The sequence below is a fragment of the Melampsora larici-populina genome, assembly GCF_000204055.1.
Source record: "Melampsora larici-populina 98AG31 unplaced genomic scaffold MELLAscaffold_27, whole genome shotgun sequence".
Lineage (NCBI taxonomy): Eukaryota > Fungi > Basidiomycota > Pucciniomycetes > Pucciniales > Melampsoraceae > Melampsora > Melampsora laricis-populina.
Genome location: NW_006768791.1, coordinates 794,314 through 811,290, shown reverse-complemented (window position 1 = coordinate 811,290; position 16,977 = coordinate 794,314). Strand labels below are relative to the sequence as shown.

General features: G+C 42.2%; 3 protein-coding genes across 3 annotated transcripts; all 3 read right to left on the bottom strand.

Annotated features, from left to right (window-relative positions):
- Positions 1 to 6,305: 6,305 nt before the first annotated feature.
- On the bottom strand, positions 6,306 to 7,348 carry MELLADRAFT_88555 (uncharacterized protein; the record flags this gene model as incomplete). The annotated part of the gene is made up of 3 exons (XM_007411831.1): positions 6,306 to 6,317; positions 6,377 to 6,768; positions 6,832 to 7,348. The coding sequence occupies 3 exons, from the start codon at positions 7,346 to 7,348 to the stop codon at positions 6,306 to 6,308; spliced, it is 921 nt and encodes a 306-aa protein (XP_007411893.1).
- A 5,280-nt stretch (positions 7,349 to 12,628) lies between these two features.
- MELLADRAFT_108163 (uncharacterized protein) lies at positions 12,629 to 13,413 on the bottom strand (the record flags this gene model as incomplete). The annotated part of the gene is made up of 2 exons (XM_007411830.1): positions 12,629 to 13,140; positions 13,386 to 13,413. 2 exons carry the CDS (start codon positions 13,411 to 13,413, stop codon positions 12,629 to 12,631), a joined length of 540 nt encoding a protein of 179 aa, XP_007411892.1.
- A 1,417-nt stretch (positions 13,414 to 14,830) lies between these two features.
- Positions 14,831 to 16,565, bottom strand: MELLADRAFT_88554 (uncharacterized protein; the record flags this gene model as incomplete). The annotated part of the gene is made up of 10 exons (XM_007411829.1): positions 14,831 to 14,861; positions 14,949 to 15,058; positions 15,107 to 15,184; positions 15,246 to 15,384; positions 15,453 to 15,520; positions 15,646 to 15,969; positions 16,035 to 16,064; positions 16,107 to 16,294; positions 16,369 to 16,467; positions 16,538 to 16,565. The coding sequence occupies 10 exons, from the start codon at positions 16,563 to 16,565 to the stop codon at positions 14,831 to 14,833; spliced, it is 1,095 nt and encodes a 364-aa protein (XP_007411891.1).
- Positions 16,566 to 16,977: the final 412 nt, after the last annotated feature.

Sequence of the window (16,977 nt, the reverse complement as noted above, 5' to 3'; positions counted from 1 at the left end):
ATAGCAGTTCAGAGTTGAAATAATCTACTTCTTTTTCCGCTTCTGATACACTCATTTTGACTCCAAACTGAGTTCAGAGCTGAAATAATTTACTACTTTTTCCGTCCTCTGATACACTCATTTTGACTCGGGAGTTACTTTTCCGTCTTCCGATACACTGATTTAAACTCCAAACTGCTTTATCCGTCTTCTGATACACTCATTTTGAGTCCAAACTGCTTTTTCCGTCTTCCAATACTCTCATTTTGACTTGAAAATTGTTCTTCATTACCCTTAAGACCAGTCTGGAGTTGTAGTTGCCGGATTTGTAGCGCCTACATATGCAGGACTGCATGTAGGCGCTTATTTGAGCTGAAAATTGAATGTAGGCGCTCAAAAATAGCGCCTACATTTCAAATTAGATATGTAGGTGCTTGAAAATTATGCCTACATTTCATTTTTTGAATGTAGGCGTAACCAAATGACGCCTACATGGGTTTTTTGACATGTAGGCGTCATTTTGGATGGTTTCCAGCGCCTACATTATAAATGTAGGCGCTTCTTTGTGGGAAACACCCATGTAGGCGTAATTTGGCCAGCGCCTACATGGTTTTCTTGTGGGCTGCAAATAGCAATGGCCTTGATTTATATGCGAAGATGCCTAAAGGAAAAAGCTCAAATGAAGATAAGGAACTTTATAATCGTCTTGATAGTCAAATCAAACTTGTTAAGAAATCTAGATTTACCTGGGGTTGTTTAGGATCATTTTTAATCAGTGGTGTCAGAGGTTTAATGCTCACTTCAAGGGACTGCAAGAATACTCCAGCTCCAACTGTTTTAGCTGTTGTGAAGGCTGCAGCTGACATACAGAAGGCCAGAAACGTATTAATCAAAGAAACCATATGGATTAGGACTCACGACTACATCATGCGGCTTTTGTCTAGGAATTACAACTCTTTCAAAGGTGATACTTCAGTTTCTAATGCCAAGTTTGATGGTGTGCATGTGCAAAAGGTACCCTTGGCAGTATGTTTGGCTTATGACATTGGTTATTACTGGAGTACCAGGATATCAAGTAACCGTTTGCTACTTCCTGTACCCTATTGTACAGAAGTGGGTGTACAAGGGGCCAGTCTTCAGTTATTGGGTGAAGAAGATGATTGGTACAGTCATAATTTAAACAATTTTGTAATGGCAATACACGTCATGCAGCCCAGTTTGCAAGTACAGAATTAAAAAATGTTGTCTTGTACTTTTTTTTTTATTTTAAACAATTTTGTCATGGCAACACATGTCATGGAGCCAAGTTTGCAAGTATAGAATTAAGACAATTCTTTGCCCACGACTGATCACATGACTTCAACCCACATTCTGGCCATGCTGACAGTATACAACCACATGTATAATGATCAGCAAACCACAAGCTGGCCCTGGATTGGTTTTCTATAAGTTTGGAGTCAAAATTGTAGCAGAAACATCAAAGCAATAAGTATATTTGCCTTCACTTCCAACATCACATCAATCAAGTGCTTCTATCCAGGTATTCTTTCATCAATCTTCCGTCACTTTCATAGCTTCAGATTTTCATCTCATGTTGTGAGGGTGGAGTGGTAGCAGACAGTGACTTGAGGATATGTGAACTCTTTAGGGGTAAGAATAGGTGACTGAGGGGAACCCCGAAAACTGGTCTAGCCTCTTGATTCACATATCACCAAGTCCTGTGTGTTCCACTCCATTCTCATTATATGTGGGTGATCATTCTGAAGCATTCCACATGAACTGACCTTTGTTTTCCTCTTTCTGGAGCCAGGTTTTTGGGGTGAGATGTTATATCTCTCTGAGCAAGGTAACCCTAATCATGACTAACTTACTTATCTTAAACAGATGGCTAAGCACCCATCTGATGCCAAGAAGAAAAAGCAAGCTGTTAAGCGGGCTGAGTATAAGGCAGCTAGGAAAGTTCTTTATAAACAGGTGAAGAATAAAAAGTTACGTCAGAAAAATCGTGAAGCTGAGAGAAGTCAAACTAGAGAAGTTGTAAGTAAGAAAATTGCCGGTGGTATTAGAGTAAGGTTTGGCCTTCCCAAAGATTGTCAGGTTTTCCGGGTTCCTGCATTTGGACAGCCTAAATTCAGGGAAGTTACCAGAGGTACAGTGGTGTTGGTGAATCTGTCCGCAAACAAGTTGATTTGTGTAGTCAGATTCAATCATGAGGTACATTGGACTCTTCCTCATAAAAGTAACATATGCTGACAATAAGATGGACTGTGTAGGATCCTTCTAGCACTGATCCATCATCAATCCAGCTCTGGGAGGATTTCTGTCGAGCTATTAGAACCATGCATTTACATGCGGAGAGTAGAGGAAACCTTCCGGACAATCATGCGGTTATGGCTCTGCCTGAGGAAGAAAGGCAAGGTAAAATGAGGGGATTTGGTTTCCGGTCTACCAGACAAGCTGGCAAACACAAGTACGGAAAGAAAATTAGTAAGTAGGGATGTTTCTTCTTGCAATTGAACCTCAAGGTTCACTCTACCGTGGCTGCTTTACAGGTCCTTTTGCACAGAATTCTAGCACTAGCGGTGACTTTGGTAAACTTAAGGAAGATGAAATGCGGCAAGATGATTTACCATGGGTTCATAACTTCCAAGCCAAAAGGACTTCCTCTCTCTGCTTACATGCATATGAAAGCAATAGGGAAGTTGCAGTCAAAACTTGTGCTCCTTCTTGGGCTTCCAGAGAACCAGTTCCAGGGACTAAGGAATGGACAAAGTCGCCCAATGGGCAGGTGTTTGTAGGGTCAAGTACCATTGTGACCTCAGGAGGCTTCCGCAATGCCCCACATTGTGACTTTGATGCCACTGGGTTTGCATCCGGGTTCTTTTGTTTAATTGATGCTTACACATGTTCAGTTTGCTTTGTATTATACTTGTCACCATGTGTTTAATTAACTGATCAACATGTCTATAGCCAATATAATTTCACCAGAGAGACGATTGGCACTGCGAGCCCAAAGGGAAGAAGAATTGTTGGAAGAAAAGAAGACTGGGAAGTATGTCCAGAAGGAACATCCTGAAGTTGGTGCTCAGTTTATCATGGTGGTTGGGCATTTCGAGTTTAAGATAGATATCAATGCAGCAGATTTGGTAGAGTTGATTTGGGCCACTGACGTTAATCATTACACTAGTCATGCACTTTTTTCACTAGAAGAGCAAAAAAAGTTGACACTACGCCAAATTGCAAATTTACGTGGAGTTTAGAAAATTAAGTAGACATAGAAAATTATAGAGAAGCTGGCAAGGGTCAGAACAATATGAAAAAATAATGGGAGGGCCCTTTGACGCATTCCAATTGTCTGGTATATTTTTTCACATTTTTAAAACCACAATGCATATAACACTACACAAAATATAATATCTTCTGGGCAGAAAATATAAAAACCAACAAACAGAGATATTGAGCAGTCTTGAAGAGAGACAAAAATACACAAAAATATGCATATTGTTACTATGGCTGAGACCTTGGATTTGAGTGTTTTTTTTGTATTTTCAGTGTGAGAATTGTTGATTGTACTAACAAAAAACCTCCAGGATTGTCAGATTACAACCTGTAACACAGATTGGAGGGCATAAGTTGAGTTCAACAATCCCTTATATCTTTGTCAATTCTTGATCAAACCACTCAATTTTTTGTTCATTGGAAAGCCAAAGTCTGTGACTATATCTTTTATCAAGACAGAAAACTTGCATCTAATCCCAAAGAATATCTATGTGGATATGTAGGAAATTGTTTCAAAGACAAATAGCTTCTTTTGTAGCGGAGCTACAAATTTTATACGTTAACATAACATTCAAATGCATTTCATGGCTTCCTGATGAACTAATTATCCAGTGTTTTGGCCCAGAATTGCAAAAGATATGAGGGATATAGAATTCCAGATTTCCCCTTGTCACCCCTTAGCCAAATTCCAATATCTGTTACAGGTTGTAATCTGAGAATTTTGGAGGTTTTTTGTTAGTACAATCAACAATTTTCACACTAAAAATACAAAAAAATACTCAAATCAAAGCTCTCAATCATAGGAACAATATGCATATTTTTCTGTATTTTTGTCTCTCTTCACCGCCAACATATTTACCTCGGATTACAAAATCCGAGGTATCCTCAGATGCAAAACCTCGGACAGAAGCTTCCCAAGGTTTTGATCCAAGGTAATTCTCAGGGCAAAATAATACCTCGGGCAAAAACCTCGGACAAGGTCTGTCCAAGGATTTGCCTCCAATGATGCCTCGGATTTCTCAACCCAAGACATCTATGCTGGAAGTGCTTCAAGACTGCTCAATATCTCTGTTTGTTGGTTTTTATATTTTCTGCCCAGAAGATATTATATTTTGTGTAGTGTTATATGCATTGTGGTTTTAAAAATGTGAAAAAATATACCAGACAATTGGAATGCGTCAAAGGGACCTCCCATTATTTTTTCATATTGTTCTGACCCTTGCCAGCTTCTCTATAATTTTCTATGTCTACTTAATTTTCTAAACTCCACGGTAAATTTGCAATTTGGCGTAGTGTGACAAGTTTAAAAGCAGCAATTACAAGGCAGAAAAATAAAGCTAGGACTGTTGGTCAATCCGGTGGGACCATTAGTCTTGATGGTCAGCATGTGGTGGTCTATGCTTCGTGCTCTCAAATCACCTCAGGAGTTGTACAAGCAATGAATAATATCATGGATATGAGGGGGGATATGGATGATGACGCTTGGGAAAGATACCATCCTACAATTGCTGGAACATATGATGAGCAGCTGGAAAGGAAGATTGACTCATATCACCAATCACACGGTTCTGTTCTAAAATATTTACAATGATTTCTTTTCTTTATCTCAATAGTATGTTTAAAAATGAATTGGAAAGAGTATGTGACCCTACTGATACTTTTGAGTCCCTTGTGGAACGTGAGATTGATAGGAAGATTTACCATATACACTACCCAAAATATAATATTTTCTGGGCAGAAAATTAAATTATTGATACACAAAAATATTGTGAGGCCAGGAGAAGGGCAAAAAATAAATAAAAACATGCATCTTGTTCCCTGCGGTGAGAGCTTCACTCTCCATATTTTTCCATATTTTTACAGTCTGTATTGATAAGTGTACTAACAATAAACCTTCATAATCATCCAATTACAACCTGTAACAAGCACTGAAATTTGGCTCATTAGTGTTTAGAGAAACTTTTGATACCTGAAAACACCTATAACTTTGTCAAATCTGCATCAAAACACTCGATTTTAAGTGCATTAGAAAGCTGAACTCTTCCCCTCGAACTTTCATAAGATTAAGAACTATGTAGCTAGTATGACAATCATTCTATGGATCTGTATGTACAAATGTATAAAAAAGATGATATCTTTTTTAGCAGACCAGCATGCTGTGTGGTCCTCTTATGAACTATGTGGAGGACAATTCCAGCTTACCAATGCACCCAAAATCGAGCGTTTTGGACCGGAATTGAAAAAGTTATGAGTATTTTCAGAAATCAAAAGTGTCTCTAAACACTAATGAGCCAAATTTCAGTGCTTGTTACAGGTTGTAATTGGATGATTGTGAAGGTTTATTGTTAGTACACTTATCAATATGGACTGTAAAAATACGGAAAAATATGGAGAGTGAAGCTCTCACCGCAGGGAACAAGATGCATATTTTTATTTATTTGTTGCCCTTCTCCTGGCCTCTCAATATTTTTGTGTATCAATAATTTAATTTTCTGCCCAGAAAACATTATATTTCTTGTAGTGATAGTATCTCAACTTCATTATCAGAGTCCTTTGAGTCAGGAAGACGCACTAAACCCATTAAATCACATACTTTACCACACTTATGTTGGTCCTTAAAGTTTCTCAAACCCTTCTTTCCTGTATTTCCTTCACTCCAAGTTAACCTGTGCAATGCAATACTCAAATACTCAGCTACTTACAATCAGAGGGATTAGTAATACGGAGTGGGACTTACAAACTATCATCCACAATCAATGGGTCAGTAAGGACCCTTCCTACGCCTTGCAGGTCAGCAACTATCCGCTTGCCACTATAGTATTGGTATGACCAATGAGTCAGTGCATGCATCACATCATGAGTCATGTCACCTTCTGGCCCACGACACTCAAAGTTGACATTGCTAGTATACTTGCAATAATTCTTGACATCAAGCAGTTCTCCAAAGAAATATGCTGAATCTGGACTCATACTTCTCCCGGAGTAGACTGGAAAGTTATTTACAATCTGTGATATTCAATATGGTTAGTATTGTACTAGACATCAAGCTAGTTCCTAGACTTACACGTATGTCGCCAATTATTCTTGCTAGATGAGGGGAGAGCTTGATCCTATCAACTTCCAGTGCCTTTTGCTTGAATTGCTCAATAACACTTGCGACCGCAGCATAAGTTCCACCGGATTCTCTGTGAACATCCAGCACAGATTTACAGTACGGCAAAACCATCCGCTTTTTAGCCACCATAGGTATCACATCACCTGTTGCATCCTTTCCAAAGGCTTTGTAGCATATCCTGAAACCGCCTTCACCAATTTTGATACTCTCATCAACCTTGAAATAATACTGAACTGCCTTCCATTCGGGCTTTCCTTTGGAATTAGATTGCATGTGTAATCTCTTTCCGTCAATAAAACCATCTGATGTCGGATTAGATGGAAGTGGTGCAGCCATTGGAAAGTTTTGCCCAAAGGCAGAAATGTCCATGGGTGCACGGAAATCAAAGGCTACAACTACAAACATAAATGGAATGTCAGATTGTTGTTGAGAATTCAGAGCAGTGAGCTTTCACTTACGTGTGTGATTTGGTGGTACTACCTCGGTGATTTGTGCTCTTTCATCAATTGCATTTAAGTGCCTCATGTTGGGCGGAGGAGTGAAGAGTGGTGGTAGAGAGCTTAAGCTATTATTATTGGTCTGACTTTTAAAAGGCCTGACAGGTCGGTTGGACTTTGAGGTTGTAGCCCTTTTGGTGCGGGTTAGGGGTGGTGAGGTGATTCGAGTAGAAGTTGAAGGGGTAGATTTGGATTTCTTTCTAGTGGTTTTGCTCAATGAATATCTAGCAGTACTGAGAGAATTGTCACTACTGAAGTAATTGTCAAGCTCCTGATCTGAGATAGTCAGTTCTTCCAAAGCTTTTCTTTTGCCTCTTTTAGTCTTAGCCGTAGTCGCTGAGGTGAGAGGTCTAGCGATATTGGGATGGGCGGAATAATACTTTTCAGCAAGGAAGATAAGTTCAAGAGCTGGTTCGCCTTTGGTGGTGTCTAGGTGATTACCAAGGACTTTGTCATCGTGCAAAATACAGGGTGGCATTTTACCTTTGCCAGGCTTGGCCAGAGAAAACCATTGAGGATCGTATTCAAGAGGTGGTTGAGGATATTTGTTGTCAGATACCGGTGTGTGGTCCCAAAGGTCAAAAATATCTTTCTTTGTTGGGGCTAAGATAGATCTAAGATTCCTATTGACATTAACAATTCCACGGACCAAACTGTGGGTGTGATGCTTGTTGTTGTACTGAACCATCCATCCAACGGAGCATGCACGCCCAGCTGGTGTAGAGAAGGGTGCTGGTTTTGGGGCTGCTGGGTGACCATATATTCGCTTGCTACTAGCTTGAGCTCGGAAAGCGTCCCGGTCGGCCTTCTTTTGATGCAGTGAATTGACGTGAGAGCCAGTAGAGACGGATTTTGCAACAATCGATTGGGCTGCAGCTCTAGCAGCGGCAATCTTAGGAGCAGGAGGACGAGTTGAAGACTGAGATTGCAAGCCGGGTGGTTTTTGAGCATTGGAATGCTCTAAGTTTGACTCTAGGCAAGGTCTACAGATCCTGAGTTCTCCAGAGCGTAGAGTTGAGGGACATAGGGCACATTGAGAATGCTGTGTGTTGTTCATGATGTGGTGTGAAAAGAAGGGTTGTATGTGAGTCAGATGGTGTTGAGTTGGTTTGACAAGTTAGACTTCGTGGAATAGGTGAAATCTGATAGTGATCGGTTGTAAATTTTCTCTATGGTTGACTCGGTAGTTAGGTCTTGATGGGTGTGCATTTACCCAAAAGGTGAACTTGTGGTACGGTTAGGTATTGGGTTTTGTTGTTTTATACATATGTGAAGTTTGACATGATGAAAATCGATTTCTTGAAATTTTCATGTAATATTTGTGCCAAAGTGCCAAGTCAGTGGTCGATATTTGAGTTGTGGTCTGGAAATTGTGAAAACTGGCGGAAAGATAGGTTTTATCCCCAATACAGGCGGTTTCAGACCAGTATTGGGGTTAAATCTGATGTTTATTCCAGTTTTATCAATTTCTGATCCGGGGATTCTGAAATTTCAATTTTTGAAAATTGAATTGTCACTTTGACACACCTTGCATTCCGTAAATCATCATTCCTCAATGATCAATTGGTTGGAATACTTGATTGTTTTTGAAACATGGCTCCAAAATTGAAAATGGAACCACAAAACATGTAGTAGGTCATCTTGCGATGATGTGAGGTGAGGTATGAAGAAACTGAAGATAGATTGGGTGACCTGTTACGTTTCTTCAGTTTTAAACACAAATGATCTGTTGAATTCTACTGTTTTCAGAGATTTAATCAATCATCTTTGATCCAAGTTGCTTCTGTCTCTGGATTAAATAAGGGCTTAAATAAGTCAATTTCAAAGAGACTGATCAGAGCCAGACCAAACTACTGTTTCAACCGCATTGCACCAATCTACTCATCAATATCTATAATTGGATTTTATTCATTCTCAATACAGATGTGCAAGGATGTGATTTGGAGAGACTTCAGAAGACAAATTTGGATTCCATGATACAGTGTCAGTATGCTTCAGCTTCTGTAACTTCAAGCCTCTTGGGAGAAATATTTCTTTGTATATCAATGACAATATCATTCCACTAGAGTGCGTTTTTCATTTAGGTATAAGGTCTGATGCTACAGTTATTCCAAAAAGTATGTAATCCCTTTTGCAATCATTGATGAGCATGATTTGGCAATTGATGCTGAAACATATCCAAAGTTGATAAACTTTTCTTATCGTGTCAAAGATGCAACACTCCCAAATATTATCAGAATCCCCAATGTATGTGACGTGGTTCAATATTTTGTTTGGAGGGTTCAGATACCTGATACTGATCTGTCAGATCATGCATGTATACACTTGATTGAGCTTCACATATCAATCTGCCCTGGAGGTGGTAAGCCTCATGGAGGTGCCCACTACTGATAGCCTTTCAGGAAAAAATCCAGTCAATGATTTGAGTCAACAAAAAATCCAACAAGGGAGACACCAGTCAATAATTTATTACAGCTTAACTCAAATAGGAGACCTGATTGCATGAAACCTATAGTTGGATTTTTACTCTGAAGGTACAAATGTAATTTACCAATTTGAATAATGTATTGTTCAAGCATCCTGCAGACATCAGCCACTTGGTATATTGAAAGTGTTGATGGTTACTACCAACTTTTTTATTCTGATTTATTGGCAGAAGACTCCACTGTATTTATCTGCATAGGATAAACAAACATCTATATTTTATCTATAAGCCTTGCTCACAGGGCCAAGTCTTGTACTCATGACACATTAGCAAAGGAATCATACATGTTTGGTATCAAGATAGGTGTTACTTGTACTGAGTATTTGTTGATTGACTTGGCGCAACTTCAGCCAGGTGTAAAGAGCGCATTCCAAAGCTGCGCAAAGCGCAGCCTGGCACCAAGCAAACAATAATCTCGACACAATCTTGGAAAGCTTTGCTAACGCGTTGTGAGGGTAAAATTTGGACCCTGTGACTGTTTTTGTGTTATCATACGTATGTGAATTAATTCACAGCTACTCCTGTAATGATACAAAAAATAAAGCACATTATGTATGCATACCTATTAACCCAACCAAGTATCTGAATAGTGTGTCCATTTTGGAACCACTGATAAAGTATCCAAAAGCCAAGGCAAAATGATACTTGATGTGATCTGATTTGGAAACCATTAGGAGGTCAGGGCTTAGGGCTTAGGCTTAGGGTGTTAGGCTTGGGGCAAGGATCTCATCATCCTACTCCAAGGGCATGCAACATTAACTCCGTTCAAGATCACCATGATTCCCCCAATCCTTGATCTTACCACAATTAGAACTTATAAAATGCATGGCCTTCATACCCTGCTCCATTCCTTCCTTTTCTGTTGCTAACTTTCAGCATCTAACAGGACCAATATATCATCCCTTCCTATATCAAGCTATGTAAAACATTGACAGTACTCTTTTCTTTTTAATATCCAATGATGTCAATTGGAAGTCTTAAAGAATCTCAATGTTTTTTATCACAAGTCACACAAGTAGCAGTAATTATTGGTGTACTGTATTTGAAGTGATTTTTGGTCCTGTTCTGGGCAAACCAAAGACAGTCAAATGCTATATAGCATTAGTGGAGTGTTTCAAGGATTCTGGCAACAAGTCTCACCTCAGACCTGAATTGAATCACACCAACATATGGTTACGTTTGCTGATTTTGTATCTAACCTGCATTATGCTGAGCAAGTAGTTCCTACACTCCATGCTTACAGGATTCTTCTGTAAAACTCCACCACAGCATAAGTGAACAGAATCTGGAGTATCTTATTCAGCTCATGTGACCTCCACCTCAGTAACGGATGCAGAATGATCACAATGGCTACTCAGTTTGGAGCAATGATATACTGAGGCTGGCATTGCATTCCTTGTAATTTGTAAATTGACATTAATTAAGCTATGAAATACATTATGCAACCAATTGCACATAGAGATGCTTTCCTCTTTGAGTGCTATTTGGGCCAGCATAGCCTTCAGAATTCTACATGAATTGACTTAAGATAATCCATTGTTGTGACTGCAGCGCCCGCCGCCCAACTTAGCTAGTATACTTTAAGTTCTGAAATCGTGTTTGTATGTCTCATTGCATACCACAATTTTATCTTCAACCTCGTCCTACTTTGTAGGCTGAGCTCGAAGTTTGTTTTGGGGGAGCCCGGGCGGGGGATCTGCCCTATTTGCGTCGCGGTATAATTCCCGCTGACATCAGGCTGATCTCTCGCCCAGCTGGGTGGGTGGGTGGAAAATTGAAATTCACCAGCCGTGAGAATGGATTTGATTGATAGAGTTGAGCCAAAGTGAGGTATTGTGAGAATTTGGAATGTGTACTACTCCAAACTCCCCCGGGGAAAAAACTCTGATCTAGGGTTATGGGTTTATACCTACTTCGGTTAAACTCTGTCATGGAACTGTATCCTAAGTCATGCCTTTGTTAATATTGGCAATCCATTCTCTGAGTTTAATACTTATTTGGTATTATGCATTAGGTGTATTTATTAACTTGTGAGGTGTTAATAATATATACTTTAAGTTCTGAAATTGTGTTTGTATGTCTCATTGCATACCACAATTTTATCTCCAACCTCGTCCTACTTTGTAGGCTGAGCTCACAGTTTTTTTTGGGGGAGCCCGGGCGGGGGATCTGCCCTATTTGTGTTGCGGTATAATTCCCGCTGACGTCAGGCTGATCTCGCTTAGTTTCCGCCGATCCTTTTTGGGGGTTTCTCATGCACCCCTTTTTAGGCGAGGCTTGTGAGAGTCTCAACTCGTTGAGCAACCCCTAAACTCGCACGGGCTCCTCATCACTTGTTATTGTCAGTCTAGCCAGTCAAGTTCTTTTCATCATTGATCACTTTGTTTCATTCCTCTAACATTATTTTTCAACTCAGTTTCTCTTATCTATCACCCATAGAAACTCCTTTGTACTTTCCTTTTCGCTATCCGTGCATCTCTTTAAGTAACAATCTACTGCGCTTGACTTCCAGAGGAACATGTTGAACCACTTTCCCATCTGCTTTAGTTCTCCATTTATTCAAAAGCGGATATTTTGTTAAAGTTGAGCCATTTCTTTCTGTTATATAAATTGCACCACATCAGGTGGCATTTCCAAGAAATCAAAAGGATGTTGACTTACAATACATGTAATGCCCAGCCATATCCTTCATAAAAGAACCCTCACCAAGTTGAATCTCTGTAAAAGATCTCCAGAAGTCGTTACAATCTATTGTGAACAGATCGTCTGACTCGAAATCAGGCTCATTTGGAAATTAGATTTTGAGCCTTTGCGCGACTTCAGCATCCGGTTCAACCGTTGCAGGCAAGCATTTAGCCATCAGTTTGCCGTCTTGTTTAAAGAAAAATATGGGCACAATGAGCTGGTGAGTCCTCAGTTGAACTGGTTCGTAAATGTAGTAATGCGTGTTGTTTGAGACAACCATTGGAGGTCGTAGGTCGGGTGCCGAACCTTGTCGCCATTTATGAGACTGGGAAAATTCCTTGATTGGGCCCTCTGTGACTAGATCTGGGATGAAAGTCAAGTGAGGAATGACTAGAGGGTTTGCCAATTCCTACAAACCATTAAGGTTGTCAGAGACAAACCCTCGAGTATTGGACTCAAAGTAATCATATGATAAGGCTCACATTGGTTATAATGGTTTGTACATTCAAACCAAAAAGCGGTGTGCCGGCAGGGCTGACTCGTTCTTGTATGTCCAGGCCCATTTTATTTTTATTTTTTTTCACAACTTCACTCAATGAGTTCCAGTGTAGAAGGTTGAGGTCGCAGATCTTCATAATTGCTCGTATTAGATGGTAGTTGGCCTGCAAAAGAAGATTTTGGGGATTGCCAATGATGAGGAGTCCGGCCACATGCTATTAAGTAGGTTAGGCACAAGCCTTTTTCCTCAATGTGAAACAGGGGGGCAACAACACTCACTTCTTTTCTTTTAAAGGGATACCATGCGCCAGGCTCATCATGCAGATTGTCCACAGTTTCATTGTCAGTAGAACCAAGTTCAGACCCGTCATCCTCCTGTTCGTCTTCAAGTGCTTCAAACGCCAGTCGCAGGCTATTAAGATCTATTCCATTGTCTGAGTGATCTGAGTTATCGTATAACCCAAGAGGGTCTCCATCCTTCAGGCTGCGCAGGAATGAGAGGGGTGATGGTCGCCGGTCTGGTGTGTCTTTGTTACCATCAGGATTGTTGGGTGTTGGACTTGGGGATGAAGAGTGTTCAATAGGTGGGGTTGAATCCTCTGCTTGTTGAAAAAAAATTGGTCGGCCTCATCTTGTTGCTCTTGTGCAATATAGCGTGCCACAGCTTCTACATGTGGCAGTGAGAGAACATGTCACTGGTATTCTTGCATACCTCTAGAACCTGAGCACACAGTGCATCAATACTTCTTGAGGCCGGGGAGCAATGGATCATACTTTATGTCTGCATAAAGACAGTTTGAGTTAGTGTTGGATGTGAAAGCAAGGTAAGCATAAGGCCATGACTTACATGGATGTGGCTGGTTGTTTGATGTCATTGTGGAAGGAAGTGATCAATGTGCGATGTGAGTGGTACCACCTTGTGTTTGTGGTTTGTGGTGTGTTTTGCCTGTTTGCGTGTCGTGCGGTCCTGCATTTGAGGCGCGGCCCTTGTTGACCGGCAGACGCGATCACTGGTGGACCCTTTAAAGGCCACAAGGAGGCGGAAACAGGACCTTACACGAAGGGGAGACCAGACCCAGCCCTTAGGCAGCCCAGCTGCGGCCTGCCAACGAGTCAGAAGGCCGCCAAGGTCGCTAGACCTAAGTGCGAACTTATTCTCCCGCGCGGACCTCTTTTCGACTGAAAGGCTGTGCCGTGGTGTAGGGCCTTTGACATAGGCCCCGAGGTGACCCCGGTACACTTCCACGCTCGAGACACCCCCCCCACACTACACCACCGGAGGGTCTGGACCGCCTTTGGTCGGGCAGGCCCGGCCGTTGTGAGGCCGCCCATGACTGCAGGGGGATGGGCAGCCTTTGGGTAGACCATAGGACTTCGGAATGAGGACCGCCTTTGCCCACCGCCGTACTACTGCCTCGAGATGGTCATTGGATCATATGACAGCGGCCTGTTGACGGCCCACTTGTGATTTTGTAGGCACGCAAAACGGGCGGGTGACGAGCGCGCACAGTACTCAAGGTGCGGTTGCAGGGTGCAGCGAGGAACACCACAACCGATTTGGGACCTCAGCAAGGCGGTTTTGCCAGTAGGCAGGATTATGCACAAATTGATAATTCATTTTCATTTCCTTTTTCATGGGGGACATAGCGCGTGTGTAGTTTGACATGACATGGGGTAGACAATAATTGAGCACACAGAGTAAAGGTTAAAACATGTAAAAAGTGGTGATGTTCAAAATGATGTGACACTCGTTCATCTCTTGAAATGGCGCGATTTGCGGTCTAATTTGGTCTCTTCATTCGGGGGTGTCTCCTTGGCCCACAATCGCGGCGTTGACCTCGTCTTCAAAAGGCAATCGGAAATCTAACTCAGCCGCAATGTCTTCATAACGGGCTTGGCCGTCGAATGTGGTACGGTCATCATCATAAACCATGTTGTAAAAACTAGAGGATAGCAGTGAGTCAGTCGCTTGTATCACATGCAGGCACAGCAGTGACTTACGCTGCTGTATATTCATCACTGCCAACATATTTGCCTCGGGTTGAGAAATCCGAGGCATCATCAAGTGCATATCCTCGGATAAATCCTGTCCGAGGTTTCAATCCGAGGCAATCTTATGCGTCATGAAATGGCTCGGATCAAATCCTCAGACAAGAGCTGTCCGAGGGTTTAGACCCGAGAATACCTCGGATTGTGAGATCCGAGGTAAAAATGTTGGCAGTGCATGGCCCTGGTGACGTAAGTCGTTGAGCTGGGTATCCACAGCGGCCCAGATCGAACTGGACCCCCGGCCTATTTGACAAATCCGAACCGCCTCTCTTCGCTATTCACGTGGTGGTATAAATGCGACGATATGAACAAATATGAATGAACTGAGGAATGGTGGAATGATTAGAGAAACATGACATACGAAGTAAGCAAGTCGGCAACGCGCAAGCTCGCTGGTATTCGCCCAAACTGACTCGATGTCAGAATGGTCGCCCGTTTGGCCCAGTTTAATTGCAATCTGCAATAGACATACTCAATTATGATGTTTTCAAAATGTTTATGAGGAAGACAGCAACTCACCCAATGCACAATGGCCTTCAGATTGGGAACTGCCCCAAGGATTAAGGGTTTTTTTGGATCGTACACATCGGTCAATAGCTGTTTGGAAAGATTAGCATGTGCACAGAGTTTTCATGAGAGTAATAAACATCAAACTCACAATGAGGTGAACCCTCTCACGAATGTGTTTGCAGACATTCTTTATTTCGGAGTTATAAGCGCGAGTCGCAGCGACTTCGCTTACACCGTTAACTTGAGGCGGCAGGAATTGACTGAGAGCTGGTTTTTGGTGGATAGCGCTCGGGGGAAGATACACCAAATCAGGGAGGGTAAACACTAATTTGGAAGTTACAGAAAAAAAACTGACCTTGATACAATTGAAAAGGGAGTGAGTGAGCCACTCTTGGTCGGGAGTCTCCAATGTGGTATAGGACTCTACGCTGGGTTGAGTGATAAACCGATGAGCGGCGGTGATAATGGCACCCTGCAAATGAGTTATGTCAGCTGAAGAAAGAGTGGTGAAGGGCGATGGAGGAAATAAAACATTGGAAATGGCCCACCCTCAATTCGGTGGAACACAACCAAGGTCCAACATTAGTAGGCTCAACCGTGCCCGTATTATTAGGAGTAGGTTGGATGGTTGGACCGGATTGAACCAAAGTGGTGAGTTCACCAACGCGGTTGGAGATACCTTCTACGGTATTCCCCATGCCATCAACCATTACTGAAACTTGGTTGATTTTGACCAAGGCAGCCTCAACCTTCTGCAAGACCCCTCCTACTTGGTCAGACATCTTTAAGATGTTGTCGGACAAGTTCGACATGTCGAACAGAATCTTAGCCTGACCAACACTGAGAACGATGTGGCAATAATTCCCTTGAGCCTAATGCAATTTCATCATACATCAATACTTGGAATGGAAACATAACGGTGAGGTGGATGTCTTACCTCGGAGTTGTTCATTGCATAATCACGATGCTCTTAATCAAGGCCAGCCTTGATGACGGCGGCCTCAAACACCTCGGTCTCGTGAGAGACAAGCGGTCTTGAAGGTCTTTGATCAACTACATCAAGGACTGCAGACCCGTCTTCACTAAGACGTCTGTCACCGTCAGCACAATTAGCAGAGGAGGTCGTCACAGTGCGGGCCCCAGGGTATAGTGATTGATCGTTTCGCACGCGGCTGGAGCCTGATGGAGCTCTGGCGCCTAGCCAATGTGCGAGACAAAGTGACAGGTCAACAAAGTGGAAGGGAAGTATGAAGACAAAGACAGTTGCTTACCTCGTAAGGTACCCAGAGCGCGGAGCGAGGTGGTATTGGCAGGAGTGCGAGGGGTGTGGAGACCACCAGGCGACCCACTGGTCTCTTGGCTCAAGTTGCCTGGAAGTCGAACAAGAAGAAGGATGAGATGAGAATAACGGAGAAAAGATAAATAAACGGAGAGACACACCGAACAATTGGTTTGGTAATGACGACATAGTTTGAACGATGATTATCGATTAAGAGTTTGTGTAAGATGAGTGAGAAGTGAGATGGATAAGTGGAAGGTGAGGTTGAATGGAATTGCAAACAAATTCAAAAACCAAAGATCGCAAACTGTTGCTTGCGTGGCGGAGAGAAAACACAGCCAAGGTGACAGAGACCGATCTTTATACTCCGACCAAAAATTTGACACGCAGACGCGTGGCTGGCCAAGGATGAAGCTGACCAATCAGCGAAGGGCAGCCCAAATGCACGCGTCTTTCGGTCTAAGGCTAATACCATGCTGGATGCGGCTGTGATTTGGCCGACCCAGAAGGTTCCAAAAGGGGGGTTGGGGGATGTTTCATCCATAGCACGGCGAAAACATCCCAATTCGGCCATATGGGCTCAATTTGGAGGGGGAGGTCT